The 20,200-nt window shown below is 41.0% G+C and overlaps 2 protein-coding genes and 2 non-coding genes across 6 annotated transcripts in view; 2 read left to right on the forward strand and 2 right to left on the reverse strand.

Moving 5' to 3' along the window:
• The first annotated feature begins 34 nt into the window (after positions 1-34).
• Positions 35-116, forward strand: trnal-aag. Its single transcript has one exon. It is a non-coding gene; the product is annotated as a tRNA-Leu (tRNA).
• A 911-nt stretch (positions 117-1,027) lies between these two features.
• Positions 1,028-1,109, forward strand: trnal-aag. The gene has a single exon. It is a non-coding gene; the product is annotated as a tRNA-Leu (tRNA).
• A 1,598-nt stretch (positions 1,110-2,707) lies between these two features.
• LOC121604437 (voltage-dependent calcium channel gamma-3 subunit) lies at positions 2,708-8,000 on the reverse strand. The gene is made up of 4 exons (XM_041933950.1): positions 7,790-8,000; positions 3,612-3,695; positions 3,357-3,497; positions 2,708-3,273 (listed from the first exon to the last, which is right to left on the reverse strand). The coding sequence occupies exons 1-4, from the start codon at positions 7,998-8,000 to the stop codon at positions 2,708-2,710; spliced, it is 1,002 nt and encodes a 333-aa protein (XP_041789884.1).
• A 2,601-nt stretch (positions 8,001-10,601) lies between these two features.
• The window catches only part of LOC121604689 (protein kinase C beta type-like), a 29,065-nt gene continuing 19,466 nt past the window's right edge, over positions 10,602-20,200 (reverse strand). For 2 of the 3 annotated variants that reach the window (XM_041934263.1, XM_041934264.1), the window contains exons 15-17: positions 20,059-20,166; positions 19,388-19,528; positions 16,030-18,954 (exon numbers count right to left, since the gene is read on the reverse strand). In XM_041934263.1, the coding sequence (XP_041790197.1) occupies positions 18,802-18,954; positions 19,388-19,528; positions 20,059-20,166 (402 nt within the window). In that variant the 3' untranslated portion in view covers positions 16,030-18,801. Of the gene's footprint in view, positions 13,358-16,029; positions 18,955-19,387; positions 19,529-20,058; positions 20,167-20,200 lie in introns of those variants that run through there. The other variant, XM_041934265.1, reaches the window with a different exon arrangement.

A 20,200-nucleotide genomic window follows, 5' to 3' on the forward strand; every position in this document is an offset into this window, starting at 1 on the left:
GCCGAGTGAAAGGGGAATTAGGACGGCTTTCAATGGTAGCGTGGCCGAGCGGTCTAAGGCGCTGGATTAAGGCTCCAGTCTCTTCGGGGGCGTGGGTTCGAATCCCACCGCTGCCAGGATTTTGTAATGTAATGGTGTTTGTATCAAAGACATTGTACCTATCCAGTATTAGTATGAACACAATTCAAGGTCTTGAAGCCATGATTGAATGAGACCAACTTCAGGGAAAAAATGTTCCACTGTGAAACAAAAGGTAACTCTGAATTTCCAAGACTAAGACAACCTAGAACATGTGAAGGTGTTGTTGTTTAATTGCTTGTGTGATTCTAGATTTTATTTCATTCTAAGTTTCCATCACTGTCCTATGCCTCTGCGGCAGCAGCCAGCCGTGGTTGGAGTCATCACATTTTAGGGTTGTCCGTCCCTCCATCCCATTCTCCTGAATAAAATATCTCAAGAACGCCTTGAGGGAATTTCTTCAAATTTGGCAAAAGTTCTCTTGGACTCAAGGATGAACTGATCAGAATATGGTGGCCGAAGGTCGAAGGTTAAGGTCACTGTGACCTCACAAAGCATGTTTTGTTTGCCATTTGCCATAACAATTCACAGGCTAATTATGACAAGAAGTGTCTCATAGGATGAAATGATGAAGTGATGACATTTTACATCCAGAAGGTCAAAGGTAAACTTCACTGTGAGAAATGTTAATGTTAATAATCATAATGTTCTGCAAAAACACTTTTCTGTTCATTATTCAATAGAGATTGTAAGTAATGTCGACATTTGATTCAATATTGAATTGGTATTTAATCTTGGGTGCCCACCTTCAAGCTGTGGTGATTGTACAGATCTGTGTTTTACCGGGTTGAAGATGTGTGTGAAGCATCCATGTTTTTGAATTTGTAGCTTCTTTGCAGCAACATCCAGATTTGAAGGTTTGTGAGATGAGGGTTCAAGTGAGACGAGGGTTCAAGGTAGATGGGAACAAAAAGAGAGTGGAAAATGTTGTTGTGCTCTGTGTTTCTGAGGTAGCGTGGCCGAGCGGTCCAAGGCGCTGGATTAAGGCTCCAGTCTCTTCGGGGGCGTGGGTTCGAATCCCACCGCTGCCAGGGTTTTGTCATAAATATCTCTGCAACTATGCAAATGAGTGAACTACAGGGACCTGAGATCATGCAGGTAAGAAATAACCCCCTCTGACGTGTTCAGACATTGTGGGGGAGGAAATAAATGCTTAAAAAGGTGTGCTTAAATCTGAACATGCACTGATGTGTATGTGATGGTGCTGTCAGGTAAAATCCTGTCTGGTTGGTGCATAAATCCCAAATTATGAGACACTAAGTCGCTGGAACTAGTTGTCTTTGTGCAAGTCTCTTCAGGAGCACCAACAACCGAGGTGTAAGCATTTATAATCATGTTTGAGAGAACCATTTCCACTCAGTAAGTGTTCCTCCTGTTCTGTGGTCAGTGCGCGATGACACTGTGAGCGTATCAATCACAGCTGCCTCGAATGTAGCGTTGCATCAGGTCTGTCAGTGCGCCTGCTGTTCTGCTGCTGTCAGTCTGTGAAGCTGTTTATTCTGCGTTATCATCACCTCTAACACAGCGTACTCATGCGTGCTCACACACATGAAGGCCACAATATTTTTCAGTACACGGGGGTGAATTATTTTTACAAATTGTTTGTTGTTGTTTGTACTTGACCTGCACATTTGCTTCTGTTCTCATTTATGCAAGGACAGATATCTGAATGTTCTCTCCCACTTTCTCCTGCACATACAGACACTTGAGACGTGCCCAGAAGCAACAACAGCACACCTTGAACCACGCTTACTTCCCCCCAAAGCTCACTTTGTGTTCATTTATAAGCTTTATTTGATGTAAACAAAGACTCAGTGACATAACCGTAAGGGCAGAACCTTTTGTTACACTTATGCTCACATGCTTACGCAATACACACTCAGGCACAGTGAGAGACAGTCGGACAGAGTTCTAATGCATTTAATGGGGTTTCGATTTTGAGCTTCGGACCACAAAAAGCAGGACAGGAAATGGTCAATTTTGTCATTCCCAGATGTGCGTGTGTCTGTTTCGTATTTCTGTGTGATGGTTTCTTATTTTTCCAAACTCTCTCTGCATGACAGTCTGTCTCACACACACATTTCTATCACACACACACACACTACAGATACACTGTAGATATAGCTACTGTAATAGCATAGCAGAATGACATACACAGAGCACAAAATCTTAGAGCTCAAAATCGTCTTTTTGTTTACTTCATTTGTTTTTTTTAGAGCTTGTCTGCAGTACGTCAGAGATACGGATTGCTTCTGTCTTGACATGGAACAGCTAGACCTTAAAAAATTAGTCGATTGACAGAAAAACATTTTTTTTACCAACATTTTCTGATTCCAGCTTCCCAAATACAAGTTTTTGCTTCATGTATATCACTTTAAATTGAATATTTCTAGGATTTGGACTGTTGGTCAGACAAAACAAGCAATCTGAACACATCACGCTGGGCTCTGCGAAACTGTGTTGTGGTTTTGTCACATTTTTTTTGACATTTCATTGACAGATTAGTCCGCGCAGCTCTGCAAAGTCTTTCCTCCTTCTTCATCGTGAAAGTGAGACATTCCTCTCATTATCACAGAAGTTCCTCTTGTGTTTAGTCACCGCACATCTCCCTCCTCCCAGTCCTCTCCTCTCAGACAGGTGTGGTCCTCCTGCTGGCAGCGCAGTTCCCAGGCAGCATCTCTGTGTTGTTGTGAGCGGCTGCAGTAGTTAAATCATCCACAGCCATGTCAATCTTGCCGTCTTTGAGAGGCGAGGCCAAGGTGTACAGCATTAATTCTGAGCCCACTGACACTGGCGTTGGCAAACCCGCCATGACTTTGGATTCAGCGGAGATGGACGGCTCTCTGTCTCGCACCAAAGATGCTCGGAAGGAGTGTGAGATGGAGTCCCCTGCACTGTGGTTGCTCCTGTAACTGTACCGGCGGCAGCGGTTCTGGTAGTAACGGTTGCGGTAGTACGATGAGCTGCGGGAGATCGGCGGCTTTATGAGGGAAGGCCGGCCCTTAGTGCGTAGCTGTCGGTGTTTCTCTATGAACACGTGCACTGCCAGGACGCCCACCATCTCAGCCAGCACGAAGGACAGAGCTCCAAAATAAAAAGACCAGCCGTAGGAGTAGCTCTTCTTGTTGTCGCTCTGGCTGGGGTCACCTGAGTTGGCTGATATGTACACAATGATGCCAATGATGTTACTGAGACCTGGAAGAGTTCAGAAGCATGGTCAGATCAGAGGGATGACACAGTTTGGGTGCATGCACATTAAAGTTGTGTGTGTTCCTGACCTGCAGAGACAAAGAGTATACCCGCACTGAGGATGACATTGTAGCGTGACTTGTAGAACTCGCTGGCCGCCACACACACACCTCCGAGAAATAATAATCCCACGCTGAGGATGGGGAAGAGGCTGGAGGCTCGTACTGCTCCTGAGGACCGGAGAGGAGGGTGGAATGAGGCCATATCTCTGTAAGATTTCAATCCCTGAGACTTCCATTATGATTGTTATATCTCACAGTTGTGTGTGCACATTTGTTACCCACGTAGTAAATACTCTGCAGCATCCTGCTCATAGTCTGCGTCTTCAGCAAAGTGATCAATGTCTTTGCAAACGCCTCGAAATGTCCCTGCGGGACAATAAGAGAGGGAAAAACAAAAAAATACATCAGAGTGCATCCATTCGGTAACCACACTGGCTCTGCGTCACTCTGCTGTCTCATTTTATTACATGACATATATACTGCAGAATTTATAGAAGTCACAGCGTCTTTGACCCACTACACTTTGAATACTCTCTCTAACAGTGACTTGCATAATGCTGAATGTGATGCTTACTATCTAATGGGCTGTACTGTATTGATTTTATTGCCTGCTTTTATACAATTCAGCTCCAAGCTTAGCAGAACTGATTTTGGAAAATGTGCGTCAGAGGGAAATAATATCTGTCTGTCTGAACTCTCTGCTGAAGTAGTCAAAGTATCCAGTATTTCACAAATATAAAATATGTGCTATTTTCCTCTCCTGTTGTTTTAGGGCCCCTCAGTTTTCTATTGGGACTTTATTGGGAGTCTTGACCCACAGGTTGACCATGCGGAGGCTTTTTTTTCCACTAAATTTTAGTCAGTCAGGAGATAAACTAGAATCACCACAATAAGTGACCACAAGTGCCATTTGCTGTAGATATTCTTTTTTGTGCAAAACTTTTTTATTACTACTGTTTACTATTTTGCTATTGTATTATTATGTATATAATCTTTTTACTGCTCGCTATTTTGATATTTTATTATGTATAGTTTGTTCTTTATAGTCTTATTTCACAATTTTTCACTTATTCCACTGTGTGTAATGCTGCTGCTGCACTGCAATTTCCAAGCTTGGGATAAATGAAGTATATCTATCTATCTATATCTATGACAACACAGCATATTTAACAAATACATTTAAAAAATGCTGATTTACATTGTAAAAAAGTGAATGCTTTCTTGGTTAGAAATCAGGCCAAACAACAGAGCTCCATCAGCGCTTCACATTTCAGTTTCAAAGAGCAGACTCACAGGACCTTCAATTAGTGTTGATAATGCACTTATTTATTCGCTGGCCTTGTTAATGTGTGGGTAAATTATGTCAAAAAGCACATGCCTGACCAAACCCCGTGTTCTGCTGTATAGCTACGCATCATTCAGGGCCGGGTGGTTAGGACTCTGAAGGCTTGCCAGCAGGTTCACCGGTGAAGTTCAACCAACTGTGAACTACAGTTTGACTTAAATGCTGATAAGTATAAAAATTTCCAAGTCCAGATATTCTACTTGAGCAACCTGATTTCCATCTAAATGAAGCAAATGTTTATTCTGGCATATACAGTTTTTTCTTTACACGTACCTGAATGTTCACCTTGATGATAAACTGAAGTGGACTGACGATAGAAATGCAGTATAAGAAAGGTCTAATCTTATCTTACATCATCTTTATTTCTCCACAAAGTGATAATAGCCTCGACTGGGCTGAAGCCAAGCATGAAACACGCTGTGATCCAGAGATGCTGCCATTCCAGGCGTTTTCTGTGTTCATCATGCCACTGAGTGCCTGTATTTGTGCCCATATTCAGCATATTAGATTTTTTCACTTTTCTGCATTTGACGGCTCCCCATCTTATTCCTGTGCCGCCTGTTATCACTGAAACGCATTTTCCAGCTGTTTCTCATGGATCTATGAAAATGTGAAACATGTAAATTTGCAGAGTGATATTCTGAAGTAAGCTAGCACTGGGAATATCTACTGGCACTATGTGCCAGACCAGGAATCCAGACCATAAAACACAAGTAATCAGTACTCCCACCAATCACACACAGAGGCTATCAACATCATAACCTGTAAAAATGGACTTTGATCCTGTGAAGATTCAAAAATGAGCTGAATGCACGTCTCCTGCTTTCAGTAACCTTTGGCCCAGCAGCGCCTCTCAACATGTGCACACTCAGGGATATATTGACGAATGTGTCCCTATGTGATGCACTGATTGACCAGTATTGATGTTGGGACTCAGGTCTCCATGGTTACCGAAACAAAACTCATTCAGCACACTGCAACTCGGCCACGGCGAACAGGTCAGAGAGATAGGCGCACGAGTGAGAAAGCATTTATCCAAATGATTGTCCGGACACAGACAGGGACGAGGATTGAGGTTATTTTGATCCTTTCTCCTGCCTCCAACCAGCAACAGATGTTTTCTCAACACTTTCATTCCGCAGCATGTTTGCCTGCCACCTTTGCACCATTAGTCTTTATTTAAAACTGCTACTTTGGAGGACAATTTTGTTGTACCTTGTGAATTCAATCGAGGTCTACAGGACCGCGACTCTGGAAGATACTGTGTCTTCTTACGAATGCCTGTCTGGAGTGTTGTGTTTGATAAGTGCACACACCAGAATGTGTCCTTTGTCTGTCCTCATGTATCTGTATTCTGGATCTGTGTCTTTGTTGGGCCTGTCATTTTGTTGTTTGTGCCGATGAAAAAATGAATTCTTCTTGTTAAATCCCATAATTATTTATTGCACACACAGACAGCCTTCAGCTCCCATCTCTCTGTCTGCCTGCCTGCTTTTGGCTGTTAGTGATGCAGACTGATGGGTACACGCACACACACACACGCACACACACACCACACACACAGAGGACCGTTGAAGCATTGATGTCCTCCACATGCTTTGTTGCCTCTCCATTAAACCATTTTGGAGTTTGGAGATAGTGGGGCAGCAGCAGAGGGAGGGGCAGAGAGGGATCAAATTGAAGTGTATGAGATTTCATTCAGAAAGTCAGCAAAGCAAACAGAGGATATCAGGTGAGAGAATGAGCGGAGCTATTAAAGAGCGCTGAATAATTGAAAATGGCATTTTCATCCATAACATGTCCAAGACTTAAAACTCATCTCCCTCCCCACGATGCTTCCTCATGAAATTTGCCATCAATCTAAATCAAACCATAAATCCATCTGAGTCTCAAATGTATTATTAAATGATGAAGATAAAGGTTAATTAAGGTCTTAAGTGTCAGATCAGATGAGTCAGCGCCACTGATGTTTAAAAGATTTAAACATTCCACATTATTATCCCCTGAAATCATAACATGTGATCATACTGTGTATTATGTGCACCCCTGAGGCACTTTGTTATGACAGCTACTAAATAAACACATTTGACTTGTTTGCTTTTACAGGAAATTCATAAATTCTTATGAACTTGGTTTCATTTCTTTTCTTGATCACTGATCTGGTGTTTTGTTGGTAAAAAGTAAAATGAAATTATCAGCACTGTGTGTATAAATATAGAAAAATATAACATTTCACTCATTTAAAATTTACTTTGCACTTGAGTAGTTCCATTTAATCTACAGTTCAGAGGTTCCTTCTACTTCTCTACATTTATTTGACCACTATAGTTCCTAGTTACTTTACAGATTAAGATTTCAAAGTGAGAAAAACATATTTCAAATCTTACAATCCACTGTGATCCACTGTTATTGATTAATCAATCAATTAAGTAAAAATAGAAAATGGTTGAAATGATCTCTAATTCTAAAGTGCTGCTTAGAAACAAAATAATAATAATCCAGTGATGTACCTCATGATACTTTAGCACTCCCAGGGGACATTTTTCCTCATTAAGTGCTTTTATTTTTGAAACTTTGAAAGCATATTTTCCTAATACTTGTGTACCTGTGCTGAAGTGACATTTGCAGTGCAGGACTTAGTTACTTGTAATGGAGTACTTCTACATTGTTGCATTGTTATTTGTACTTCCTCCACTACTGAGTGCTATAAATAACATTTACTCATAGTATAATTTATCCTACAGTCGATTCTGCAGCATCCTAAGCGAGGCTGTGATGACAGAAACACACAGAGTGTTCTCTAATAAAGCAAAACAACAGTGATAAGCTGTTAATGTCACGGTGTAAACGCTAAGTTTCTGTCCCTATAGCATTTATCATTCAATATAGAGATATGGTGAACACTGTCTCTCATGTGGAAGTAATGGGCCTGTTGTAGCTCTTGGAACTGATTTGCTGTATTTCATCAAGCAGCCTGCTGAAGCCCATTCATTTTGCACTTTGATATATTTTCGTTAACATTTCCACATTTTAAATGGTGAATTTTAACACCCCTGCGAGTTGCAGAGCCAGTGTAGCCAGTGTGAGACAGCACAGACAGGACTTGGTCTCCTACCCTCGGTGCAGCAGGTCCTCCACAGACCCGAGTGGGTCAGGACCTCCTCGTTCTTGCGGACGGTCTCGTTGTCGTTCTGGCTCTTGGAGCGGCACATCCCGCGGGAGTACAGCCAGTAGTCCGTGCCCACGGCGATGGTCATGAGGCTGAAGGCGCAGAAAGCTCCCGCAGTGGTCAGCAGCATCATCACACCCCGGTTACACAGCCTCATGTCGACCCAGCCTCCTCCTCCTCCAGCGGACAGAGACCAGCGGGGTTTACAGACTGTCACAAACTTTGTCCCGGTGTTTTATCTCTGTGTGGATCCAGGCGGCGGAACGAAACTCACTTTTTGCGCACATCCTCTGCCACATGCGCCGCGCTTGGATAGTTGGATGAATGTCCAGAGTTCGGGACGGGTCATTCTCCTCTGTGCGTAAGATCTGGTCCACTGAGTTGGGATGTTTGCATGTCGAAGATGCTGTTTACTCAGTAAAACAACTGAAGGAACATAAAGACAGAACAAGCCGAGGGGCGACTGTGGAAAAAAAAAATCTTAGACAAAAGAAAAAGTTGTTGGAAGGAAACAGCGACAGCAGCGCTAATATGGATCCTTTCCAGTTTGTTGTAGCTCAACTCTGTATGGTGCTGACTGCAGGATGATCCCGCCTTCCAGTGTATGTGTGTGTGTGTGTGTGTGTGTGTGTGTGTGTGTGTGTCAGGGAAACCTCTAACCTGAATCAGTGCTGTCCACCGGTTCAGCACCATGGACAGCAGCACAGCAGTGACCACGAGGATAATAAAATCTATATATCTATATCACTATCTCTCTCTCTCTCTCTCTCTATATATATATATATATATATATATAATAGCAGTGATAGACTCCTCTTCTTGTAAAGGAGAAATAAAACATTATATATTGAATTTAAAGGTTAAAGGTTCATTGTTGACACTGTGAGTGGCAGCTTGACTTTTTTTTGGTACATGTTTACATATTATAATGACAATATTAATATACACAATATACAATATACAGAAGTGTAACATCTCTATCAAAGAAACTGTAGGTGATTATTATAATGTAATGGAAGTGTGTGTGTGTGTATATATATATATATATATATATATATATATATATATATATATATATATATATATATATATATGTATGTATGTACCAAAAAAAAAGGTCAAGCTGCCACTCACAGTGTCAACAATGAACCCTTAAATTAAATAATTCAATATATAATGTTTTATTTCTCCTTTACAAGAAGAGTCTATCACTGCTATCTTTGGCTGATGTGTCTTTTTAGGATACTTATCTTTAAATAAAAACAGCTGTTTTGTTTTGCTTTTCACCAGGAAATGCAGATTTTGGAGGACTTTTTTCAGCCCTGACTGGTGTCTGCAGCACGGCCCCAACAATCACCTCCACCAGGAAGGTAGCCAAGTGAAGCTCAAATGTTGCCTTGGAGGCAAAATCCTGGGCAAAAACATCAGTAAATCACTTGTACTGCTACAAATAAGAGTGGAACAGCAGTGCAACAGCTAATAAGCATCAGCTGATTGCCCAGTTTAATCAATTAGGCCGATGATGTCACAGACATCTGGCACACCTGGTATTCATCACTTCCTGTGACCTCCACCTGCTCCGGAGGATGGGTTTAAAGCAAAACTGAAAGCCTGAAACCGCAGCAATGCCTCAGTTGTTTTCTAAATTAATCCTACTCTTCAAATATACACATAGTACAAAATCCAACAACTCCCTCTTAAATGTGTCACATTGTTTTTTTTATATTAAATATCTTTATTAGAAGTTTTGGACAGCATCACATTGTCAGGTGTTTTTAATATATTTGCTCCTACATAAACATGAATAAGATAGATGAAATATCAGAAACATTTTGGAACATCTTTAACACTTAAAATAAGAAATATTCATTTCTGAGGACATTTTTGGTTGATAGCTTTAAGTTTAATTCATTAGATGTCCTTCATATTAATATTCTCATCAGGAATCCGTCCACCAGCAGATGGGAGAGAGGCTGTCCCAGGAGTATGTATGCCCCTTCATACCAACGAATAAAAGAATAAATGAGATTATCAATATTTAAGTCTTGAGTGGCATGTGTGACGAAGCCATTAAAATATATTTCCAATATCCAATATATTTAAGTTGATCAGATCCACTTCTGTTTCCAGCTTTTGTTTCCACTGTTTAAAGTCAGCAGTTATGAGCAACACCAGGTGTTGATGAAATATTCCTGACAGAACTGAACTCTGATCGTTTGGACTCCTTTTCATTCATTTGGGTTTAAACTGAATTTTCCTTGATACTTAAACAAAACAGAGATCTCAAAACCCAACCACAGATGAAGACTAATGAAAGAGAATAATATCAATCTCAGAAGAAAAGTTGATCAAACAGCCCATCAACAGAAAGATTAATCAGCAGCAACTGTTACAATTGATTAATTGTTGAACTAAATTATCAAGCAAAGAAACCCTGCTTATTATTTCATATTCATGTAAATTTATCTTTGGACTGTTGCCCAGTATGTTTATCAGCAATCAGTAAGTCCATCTCATACCAAAATGTCACAAGAATGTCAGCTTATAGTATCTTTGATCAATTAAACCAACCACTTTTTTTTTATAACCTTGTTTTGGTTTTATTTTTAATGCAAACTGTTTGTTTATTTTTTTCTGTTTATAACAAAGATAGTTTGTTACAGAGAGCATGCAGACAAGCAGGTTTTTAGAGTCCCTTTCCACTGAATCGTTGTTTGTTCGCTGTCAACATGGTCCTGGTATTGCTCATGTAGTTACACTTAATTTCTTTTTCAACTTGAATTAAACATCTTCTGCTGCGTGCAGAAATGGATTTATCATTTATTTATACATAATTTACATTCTCTACAGAAAATAATTAACCTTTCAAAACGTGTTGCACAGACCTCAGTGTCATCAAGGCAGGAATTATTTCACTTATGGCAACAAATGCTGACATAAAAATAAAAACTAGACTTTAGAAAAACCAAGACAATATTGCATACTGACAAAACTAACAAAATAAAAATATACAGGAAATGTCTTTAGTTTTAGTCTTTGTCAATTTGGTAAATTTACCAACACAACAAGCATGAAGAAGCGTTGGTGCACACTTTTATTTAGACAGGGATGTCTACATGACTGCGAGTCTATGGTCTTCACAAAATGTTGTGTTTGTACTGTAATATCTACTCCTAACTTCTTCAATCCCGGCCTTCACAAATACATATAACCAAAAAGCAAAAACTAATGTTGAAACTAATAGAAAGTAAACTAAAACTGAACATTTTCAAACAATAAAAACTAAACTAAAATGAGTAAACCCACCCTGGAAACTACCTGAAACTAAACTGACTGGAAAAATGAAAAATACAAAATTATAATAACTCTGATCGGTCATGAACAACCCAGTAAAACACAAGAGCCAGAGTTACTGAAATGGTATTATGATAATTCACTTTAATGTAGGTATTATACTGTAAGTGTCTCTCACGCGCAGGTAAAGACGGCGCATGCAACACACGTATACTGTCCTGTTACACAATGTCTTCAGGTTGTTTTAAAAAAGATGCCCTCCTCTCCTCATCCTCGTCTTCTCCTTCTCCTGCATTTTGCATAGTAAACACTTTATTCTCCCCTCTCCCTCTCCCCTAACTGATCTCATTTCCCAGCCCCTCCTCGTTCAAACGTGCTGTGAGTGTTAGTTGCAGATGGGGAGGACTGGGGAAGGAAACAAGACAGACCAGAGATCAAATGAAGATTCAAGGAAACGAGAAGAGGAAGAGGAGGAGAAGGGGAGAGCTCAAAGTGGGGAAACAAAGTTAAAAGTGACAGCTGAGAGGGTTGGCAGGGATAAAGTGCAGAGAGAGACGGAGATGGCGCTGCGAGGAACAGTGTAGGATAACATGAAAACCACTTCTAGCTCATTCCTATTTACACATACATCGAAACACAAGTCATACAGAATTATTACATCTACGTTATATGTTCATTTCACAGAATCTCATATTTTCTTGTGAAGGACGGCAAAACAGTCTGCTTTGTGAAGCAAACTCTTCAGCCACACATATTTTGACACTATTAGAGACACAGCATTCGGAGTGGAGACGAAAACTTGATTTGAGCATGGGTATTTCAGAACTCACTTGCATCAATAAGTTCAACACACCAAGGTTTTCATCTCTGTGGTGTCAAAAGCAAACCTTAAGGAACTACTGTACCAACAAATATGGCATGCATAGAGGAGCCGCACCACAAAGACTGTATAGGCCTACACAGCACTAACCCACTGCATACACAGTGCCATAGAGAAAAGAGAGATTAAGCAAGAGAAAAAGACAGAGACATTTTTAAATATCACTGCCAAACAGGCATTTTGGGGATTTCTCTTTTTTTTTTTCTTTTTTCCTTTTTTTGCATCAATTTGGAAGACGAGACGTGCTTAAGACTAAGTTCAGGACTAACTTAGACATGAGGTTATAAATCAGGACTTTATCATTCAGAACCCTCCTTCCCTTCAAACCGCAGTCTGCACAGACGTGTGTGTGTGTGTGTTTGTACTTGTACTTGCTACGTAGTGAGGACCATGACTGAGAACAGAGTTAGGGCATTTTTGGACAGTCAGGACATTTTGGCTGGTCCTCACTTTCGGACATATCTTCAAAGAGCTTTTTGAAGGTTAAGCGTTAGGTTAGAATTAGGTTTAGGTTATGGTTATGGTAAGAGTTGGGTTAGACATTTAGTTCTGATGGTTAAGGTTAGGGTAAGGGGCTGGGGAATGCACTATGTCAATGACAGTCCTCACAAGGATAGAAGTACAAGTGTGTGTGTGTGTGTGTGCGAGCACATACATGAAATATTGATCATGGAATGTTCATGACGCAACTTTTACAGGTCGAAGAGAAGGAAATCCAGTAAACAAACACACTGCTGTCCATCGATAGAGCGCACACATACAGTTACACATTCACTACAACTCTTGATCGCTGGCCTTTGCATTGACCTGCTTCAACACGAGGTACTGTGAATACTACACACGCCTGGAGTTAACTGGAAACTGGCCTGTTACTGGTCTGTGGCTGCTGGTTAAACTCAGCACCACTCTGACCAATCAGCAGCTAAAGCCATTTGCAGTTTGTACTTTGTATTCTGCTGCTTGTGTGTTTGTAGGAGTGAATATGTAACAAGGGGTGGCGGTTTATGCTTATTGTCCAGTTCCGATGCTGGTGAGGGCTGAGTTTGAATGAGATGCTGTGGCTTTAGCTTCAGTGGTTTGAGTCTATTGGTGCAATGAGATGCTGGATGAGACTTCAATGGATGTAAGTGGGCTGTAAGGGGAGGAGTAAAGTCTGGTCCGGGCTCTGTCTAACCAACAGGAAGTACTCAGACTTGTATGATGAATTCGGGGTTGGTGTAGGAGAAGCCTTGAAACTCATTCTGGTCTAGATTCATGATGAAGAGCTTGTCTGTGGGCGTCAGCTCCACCACCATCTTTGTAAACTCCTTGTCGAAGTTGCCGACGTCACGGCGAGATTTCTGCCACAGAGAGGACAGAAGAGAGAAGGTGTTAGAAAAATACATTTAGAGTGAATTTGTGTAGCGTTAAAGAGGCAGTTTGGAAAGAAGAAGCTTGACAACAAAAGAAGCACAAAGATGAAGGGTAGAGAAGGAGGCAGATGAGGTCAATTGTTTCAGCACATGGAAAGACACATTTTAATAATCTGCAGAGGTGGGACAAAGTCATTTTGTAGGTCACACGTAAGTCTTAAGTCTATGAATTAGACACTCAAGTCTAAAGTCAAGACCCAAGTCAGGTCATAGTCTCAAATGTTGAGTTTAAATTCCAAAACAAGTCATTATGTGTTCTTCAGATTTAATCTCATATAAACAACTAGTATAGCACATGAATGCCTAATAAAATGTGCATTATTACTTACACAAAAAAGTTTCCAAATGTTTCAGAGTGAAATCATCAGACACATCTTGCTGTACTCTGTTTTGACTCTTGCCTGCAGGGTCCCAGCCAGGATGTTAGAAATACTGAGGTCAAGGGACCAGATTCCTCCCATGCAACTCATCATTGACCAAAAACAGCGTATAAAATGCTTGTATTATTTAACTTTTTTTTTTCCACATGTAAGAATTGGCCACCTGCTGAAGGTCACTCCAAACGAATAGGGGCAGCATGTCATCAGATTAACCGCTAACTGCTACTCTTTGCTGTAGCTATCTATGGCTGTAGCAACTAGCTGACGTTAGCTAGTTAGCTCATTTAACCTTGCAGTTAGTGGCCTAAAGTCTGCCTGGGGCTTGGAGAACTGGAGTATTGTGGGTGTTTACACCACGGACAATGGAACCAGGCTCAGCAACCTCCCAGTGAGCATAGCCAGACCAGGACCGAACACAGCCTCTGAGACCCAGGGAGGCCAGTTTGACAATGAGGAAAACAGTGCAGGGGTGATCAGCGGCTACCACCAGGACTCTGACTCTGGGGATGAAGACAGATGAAGGAAGACACAGCAAAGGTCTCCTTTCTTTACCTTTTTGTTAAATATTGTTTATTAATTAGACTAAAAAAGCTAAGAGAGCTTTTGAAAAGACTCATACATCTCTCAGCTGAAACTACAGGGTGCTATACTGTCGCACCATTGACTGGGGGAATGATTACTGGAAGCAAAACAGTCTGAAAACAATACAGGCTCCTGATTATCGTTTCAAGACAGACTTGAAAATTTGTTACTCTATCCTTTAAGTCTAAGAGCAGTCGGGAGTCATTGGTGTTACCACTAATCTACATTCTAAGTTGAGTTGCATGTGTTGTCAAGTCTAAGCACAGTCTAGTCCACACCTCTGATCACCTGTAAATGGTCACATCACAAGCAATCTAGACTCAGCAAAACACACCATTGATTCCATACAGGACTGGGGAGAGCAAGTCGACAAGAAACAAACACATCCTGCCGACACACCCGGTAAACACAGTCAAAGGATGAAAAAGACCCACCGAAACATTTTAACAGCACAGATGCAGGAAGATCCAAGACAAACTTCCAAAGCCAGAAAGAGGAAATGTTCCAGTACAGAAAAGACGAGGATCGATAAAAACAGACCAGCTGCAGACCGAACCACAACCAGAAAGGATTTCACACAGGGAAGTGAAGCAGTGAGCCCCAGGCAAGACACATGTATCACACACACACACACAAAGCATTTAGTTTCCTACCTCCTCCTTTTGTCTCATCACAGGGCTTCCAGCTGAAATGAGGAGGGGCTGGAAACTTAGCCCCCTCTACCACTGGTCCAAGAATTCGCCACTAATTCAGCTATATTTTTGGGTATGAGGCAGGTGTGATGCTGAATATTTGATCTCTGCAGTGTGTTCGTTTTGTCGAAGACATTTTATTTTAACCCCCTTTTGTAGCTTTTTATACGTAGTGCATAATTAATAAATGGTTGATAAAGCACTATAATGTAGTTTTCTGTAAACAGATATAGGAGCTTTGGTGTAAAAGTGCTTTGATTAATGTATTTAATAACAATTTTAAGCCCTCTAAAGCACCCATAACTGACATATAATCATATATTTTTATTTATGAATACTTCCTCTCACTTGCATGAGATGCAGCTAAAAACTCGTGGACAAATTTAGTGCTGCAGCGTACAGCAGCTGGTTGTAGAAAAGGAAGTCAACTACTGACCCACCAGTTATGGATGCTTCACAGAGAAATTAATACTGTTGATGAACTCAATTACAAACACATAAAAATGTCCTGATATCTCTGTACAGCTGCATTGTAGTGTGTTTTTAAGGCTCTTGCTTATATACCACTTATATTTTAGAAAATGCATGTATTGGCTTTCTTGCCAATAGTCCAGCAAATATAACCTTTTGTTTTATGCTTCTTTTTGAACAAATGAAACAGATCAGACATACTGTCCTAACTAGTGAGCTTTACAGGTGCTGGTAGGTGGATTTTCTTTTCTACCTTTGGACAGCTTGCTTTTTCCCTCCTATCTCCAGTTTTTATGCTAAGATAAGCTAAGATAAGCTAGCCGTCTCATGGCCTTACCTCAGCTTTCAGATATGAGGGTGAAACTGAACTTTCAACTTGAAACCAAACAAACGTATGTCCCAACATGTTGAACTTTTTTAAAGTGGTACCATTTTGGGTGTAGCAGCAGTAACAAGGCAGACACAGCAGAGGGAGTCTGGTAGGCACCAGTGAGTATATTATCAGTTTCCAGTCAAACAGGACAATTACACAATCCACAGAAGCATCTCTCTCATCCAGAACAATTTATCCAAATATCTCTCTGATATAGAACTCGATATATATGTTTTTTTCTCTGTCATATTTCTCATTATGTCACCGTTGATCTGTCACCATTGCATCCTCACAATAAGTGCTCGCCTTGTAACCCCTGGCAGAATCAGCGTTTTTACCAGCGAACATCTTTGTATAACAGGAACACATCTGCAATGTCACCATGCTGCCGCCTCCCTTTTTGATACTAGCTCAAAGAACAAGATTTGACACATTGTTACTAACCTGCATCGTTACACAGTTACAAAAGGATAATACAACCTGCCTTACAATGAAACACACGTCTTCTCAGACAATTCATTTTATACAAGAAAATGACTTTCCAAGGGTATTGTATTGTTGGAGAACAGATAAGCTATAATGCATATTCTAATAATTATACAGGTACTGCAAAATGGCACAAGATGGCTGCCCTTCATCACAGTTATTGAGGACAATATCTTTCCACATCCTCGTGATTCTGAACTCTATTTTGGCACTTTTGGACATCCTGTTTTTATAAGCTAACAAAACTACCAGCTTCACGAGACTCGACGGGGCTCCGTCCTATGTAAAATCCTCCAAAAATAGTTGTTTGCAAGCTAAGAAGATATGCCCTCTGTGGTTAAAAACACAGTGTAATGTGGTGAATGTTTTCAGTAATGAATCTCAGTCAAAAACCACTAAGCTGACGGAGACTTACACTCTGCGTGTACGTATAAAGACTTCTATCCTCTGACTGGCTAAAAATGAAATCAGCGAAAACTTTCAGATAAGCTCACCACAACACTGACTGAACAGAAAGTGTAGAAGTATTTGGTCCTATAGACAAAAGTAAAGTCAACATTAGGAAACTGATTAGTATTCAAACAATCATAGCAAAGCAATTGGTAATTTTTCACTTACAACGTATGATTACCAATATGTGATCATAGTACACTTATCAATATTACTGATAGGTCGTCATAGTCAATATGCAATTACAGGGAGGGTGACACAGAGACAGGGTAGGTTCAGGCCGGCCCTGAGGTCGGACACCAACATGAACCTACTGGTGTGAGCAGCCGGGCAGCATTCAGGAGCAACATTTCTGCACTAAAGATAGAAATACAGCCAGTAGAGCTGATATGAGAGCAGCAGCGTAACATGACATGCTAAACCAAAGTAAACTGAAAACAGCGTCACCGCTGGAAACAAGACTAGTCTCCTACTGGCAACTTGACACATGAATATCTGGTTATTTCTCCTGATTATTAGCATTTGAGCACACTTCTGCATTTCCATCTGAACGTTATTTAAAGAAATAGTTTGTGATTTTGAGAGAACACACGTATTCGATTTCTTTCTGAGAGTTAGATGAGAGGATTGATAACACTCTTATGTCTGTACATTAGATACAGAGCTGGAGCCAGGAGGCGATTAGCTTAGCTTAGCATAAAGACTGGAAGCCAGGGGAAACGGCTAGCATGGCTCTCTTCAAAAAAATGCAGCAGAATTTAAGTTGACCAATTAAGACATTTTATCTTTTATATTTGGTTAATAAAGAGAAATGTAAAAAAAATGATTCAAGCGATCGCAATAACCTACAAGGCGAGGGTCATGTGACCGATTGGGGTAGCCAAACTAGACTACTGCTGGTGAGCTAATCTGTTAGCATGCTTACTCTTGGCTGACTACTTTAGCTGTGGGAGCTCTGAGGTGGTGAAAGTATTTTGCTGGGCAAGAGACCCTCACATTAAAAGACAAAAAATCTGACAACAAGACTAAGAATCTACAGACACACTAGTGGCTCTGTGAGGCTGTACGTAGGCACAGTGGTGCTCTGAGCTAAATGCTAACGTCAGCATGCTAACATGCTGAAAATGACAATGTTGCCATGCTAATGCTTAGCAGGTATAATGTTGACCATGTTCACTATCTTAGTGTAACCTGTTAGCGTGCTAACATTTTTAAATAACAACAGCCCAAAATACAGCTGAGGATGATGGGAATTTTTCTTTTTTTCTTGAGTACATTCAAATCACAGTGATAAGGTAGGCTGCTGCTTTGTGAAACAGAAAAAATAAAGAGGTTGATTAACAAGCTTAACAGAATTTTCCCTTTGCTGTGGACAGTTTTACTTTTCATGGGCAGTTGTTTTATGTGCGCCACTGTTGATAAGCTTCTTACGCTACTAGAGGACAAGCTAGCAACGCTAGCAATAAGTAGTATACTGTCTCTGTCTTGCCTTGCAGGTTGTTGTGGTTCCCAGAGAATCTCATGTTTTTTTTAGGTTTTTATGGTTTAACTCTTTTATGTCCCTGCTTGTGTACTGATTAGACAAACTACATACAACGTGTTGAGTCATGCAAGTAGGAGTATCTTTTATGGAGAGAGCCAGGCTAGCAGTTTCCCTTTGCTTCTAGTCTGTAAGCTAAGCTAGGCTAATTGCCTTCAGGCTCCAGCTTTGCACTTTATGCACAAACATGAGATTGATAGCAATCTTCTCATCTAATGCTAAAAAAAAGAAAATAAGTGTATTTCCCAAAATCTTGGACTATTCCTTTATTTCACCCTGCTGCCGAATGTAGCCTGGATATGACATCATGATTTTTCATTTTTATTTATTTATTTTTTTAACTGCATGTTTACGAGGTGTGGGGGATTACTAGTGCAGCCCAGTGATATGTGGCATGGTCAGTGAATTGTGTGAGGGTACTCAGGGTTAACAAATGAGAAGCCTTGGAATTCTTCCTGGTCCAGGTTGGCTATAAGCTCCTGATCTGGGGGGGTCAGCGTTGGGGGGTGGCGCGTGAAAAAGCGATCAAAGTTCTCCGCATCACGCCCACACTGCCGTGGAGAGGATAGAGAGATGGAGAGAGAGAGAGATGGGGGGAGGATGGAGTGAGTTCGATGAGGGATGTGAAGAAAAAAAGGACAACAACAAACGACAAAGAGAAAAAAGAGAAGTACAACTAAAACATGGCATCAACCAATCAAATCACTCACAGCCGAAACTGTGGATTTCCATTGGTCCGTATGTGAGCCAGTGACATCTCAGCTTCATCATTGGTGACTACACTCACAAATCTCAGGTCTGCATTTGTCAGAGTAGTGAACAATGGCAGGTGATGGTTGGGTTCGGGGAATGAGCCATCTAATCCTTTCTATAACTTACCTTGAAAGTTTGACTAAGTATGTCATTTCCTTTCTGACTAAATTCTAAGGTAAGCAGTGAAGTTCAGGTGGCAGGTGCTCAGGTGAGTGTGTGTAGTATACTCACAGCTTTAGGTTTGAAAGGCGGCTGGACCTCTTTATTCTCCAGTTTTTCCCAGTCTATATAGCGGAAGAAGGCGTGCTCCTTGATGTCTCTCTCCCCCTCTGGACCACAGCCCAGGCGCTTACCTGGGTGCTTGGTCATGAGCTAAAAATCACACACAGATGTATAAGGTGAGAGAAGTTTGGAAATGTCTGTGTGTCTGTGGCCCTTTGTCCGATACCTGCACATAAGCCCTTGACTACAGTTTGGCTTGACTACACTCTGGATGAAGTCACACTCACAGATCAAGGTGGAGGGAGGGAAACAAGCAGGTAATCTCAGTTAAAGCTGGACAATAAACCCAATTTATTTAGTTTACCAACCTAAATTTACGTAGAAAGTGCAACTACAGGTTTATGTGCTTTTCCAAAATGTTGCAGCAAGATGGACCTTAAATTCATGGTGTTTCCTCCATCATCTGGCACTTAATTAACTTTAGTTAGGGGTAGTGGAGATTGATTCATCAGTTCAGGTGTAGCCTCAGTGTTGGAGTTATTCTTTTGCACTTTGACTCCAAACTAAGAGCCCTTGATGTGGGTGCACTCTCAGGTGTTCAAAGTGGACAAAGAGAAAGTTTAGGGGTCAGACTAGGACAGAGTCCCTGTCTGTATGTGCATTTGAGCATGTGACCTCACCCCCTTGCAGATAGCAACAGCTTCTTTGGACATGGATTTAGGGTACGAGACATGATGCTCCATGATCGACTGGAACAGCTCATCTTCATCCTCCCCGTCAAAAGGCGGCTGTATGGGTACAAACATGTGTCATCATTTGCGT

This window comes from Chelmon rostratus, chromosome 3 (assembly GCF_017976325.1).
Source record: "Chelmon rostratus isolate fCheRos1 chromosome 3, fCheRos1.pri, whole genome shotgun sequence".
Classification (NCBI taxonomy): domain Eukaryota; kingdom Metazoa; phylum Chordata; class Actinopteri; order Chaetodontiformes; family Chaetodontidae; genus Chelmon; species Chelmon rostratus.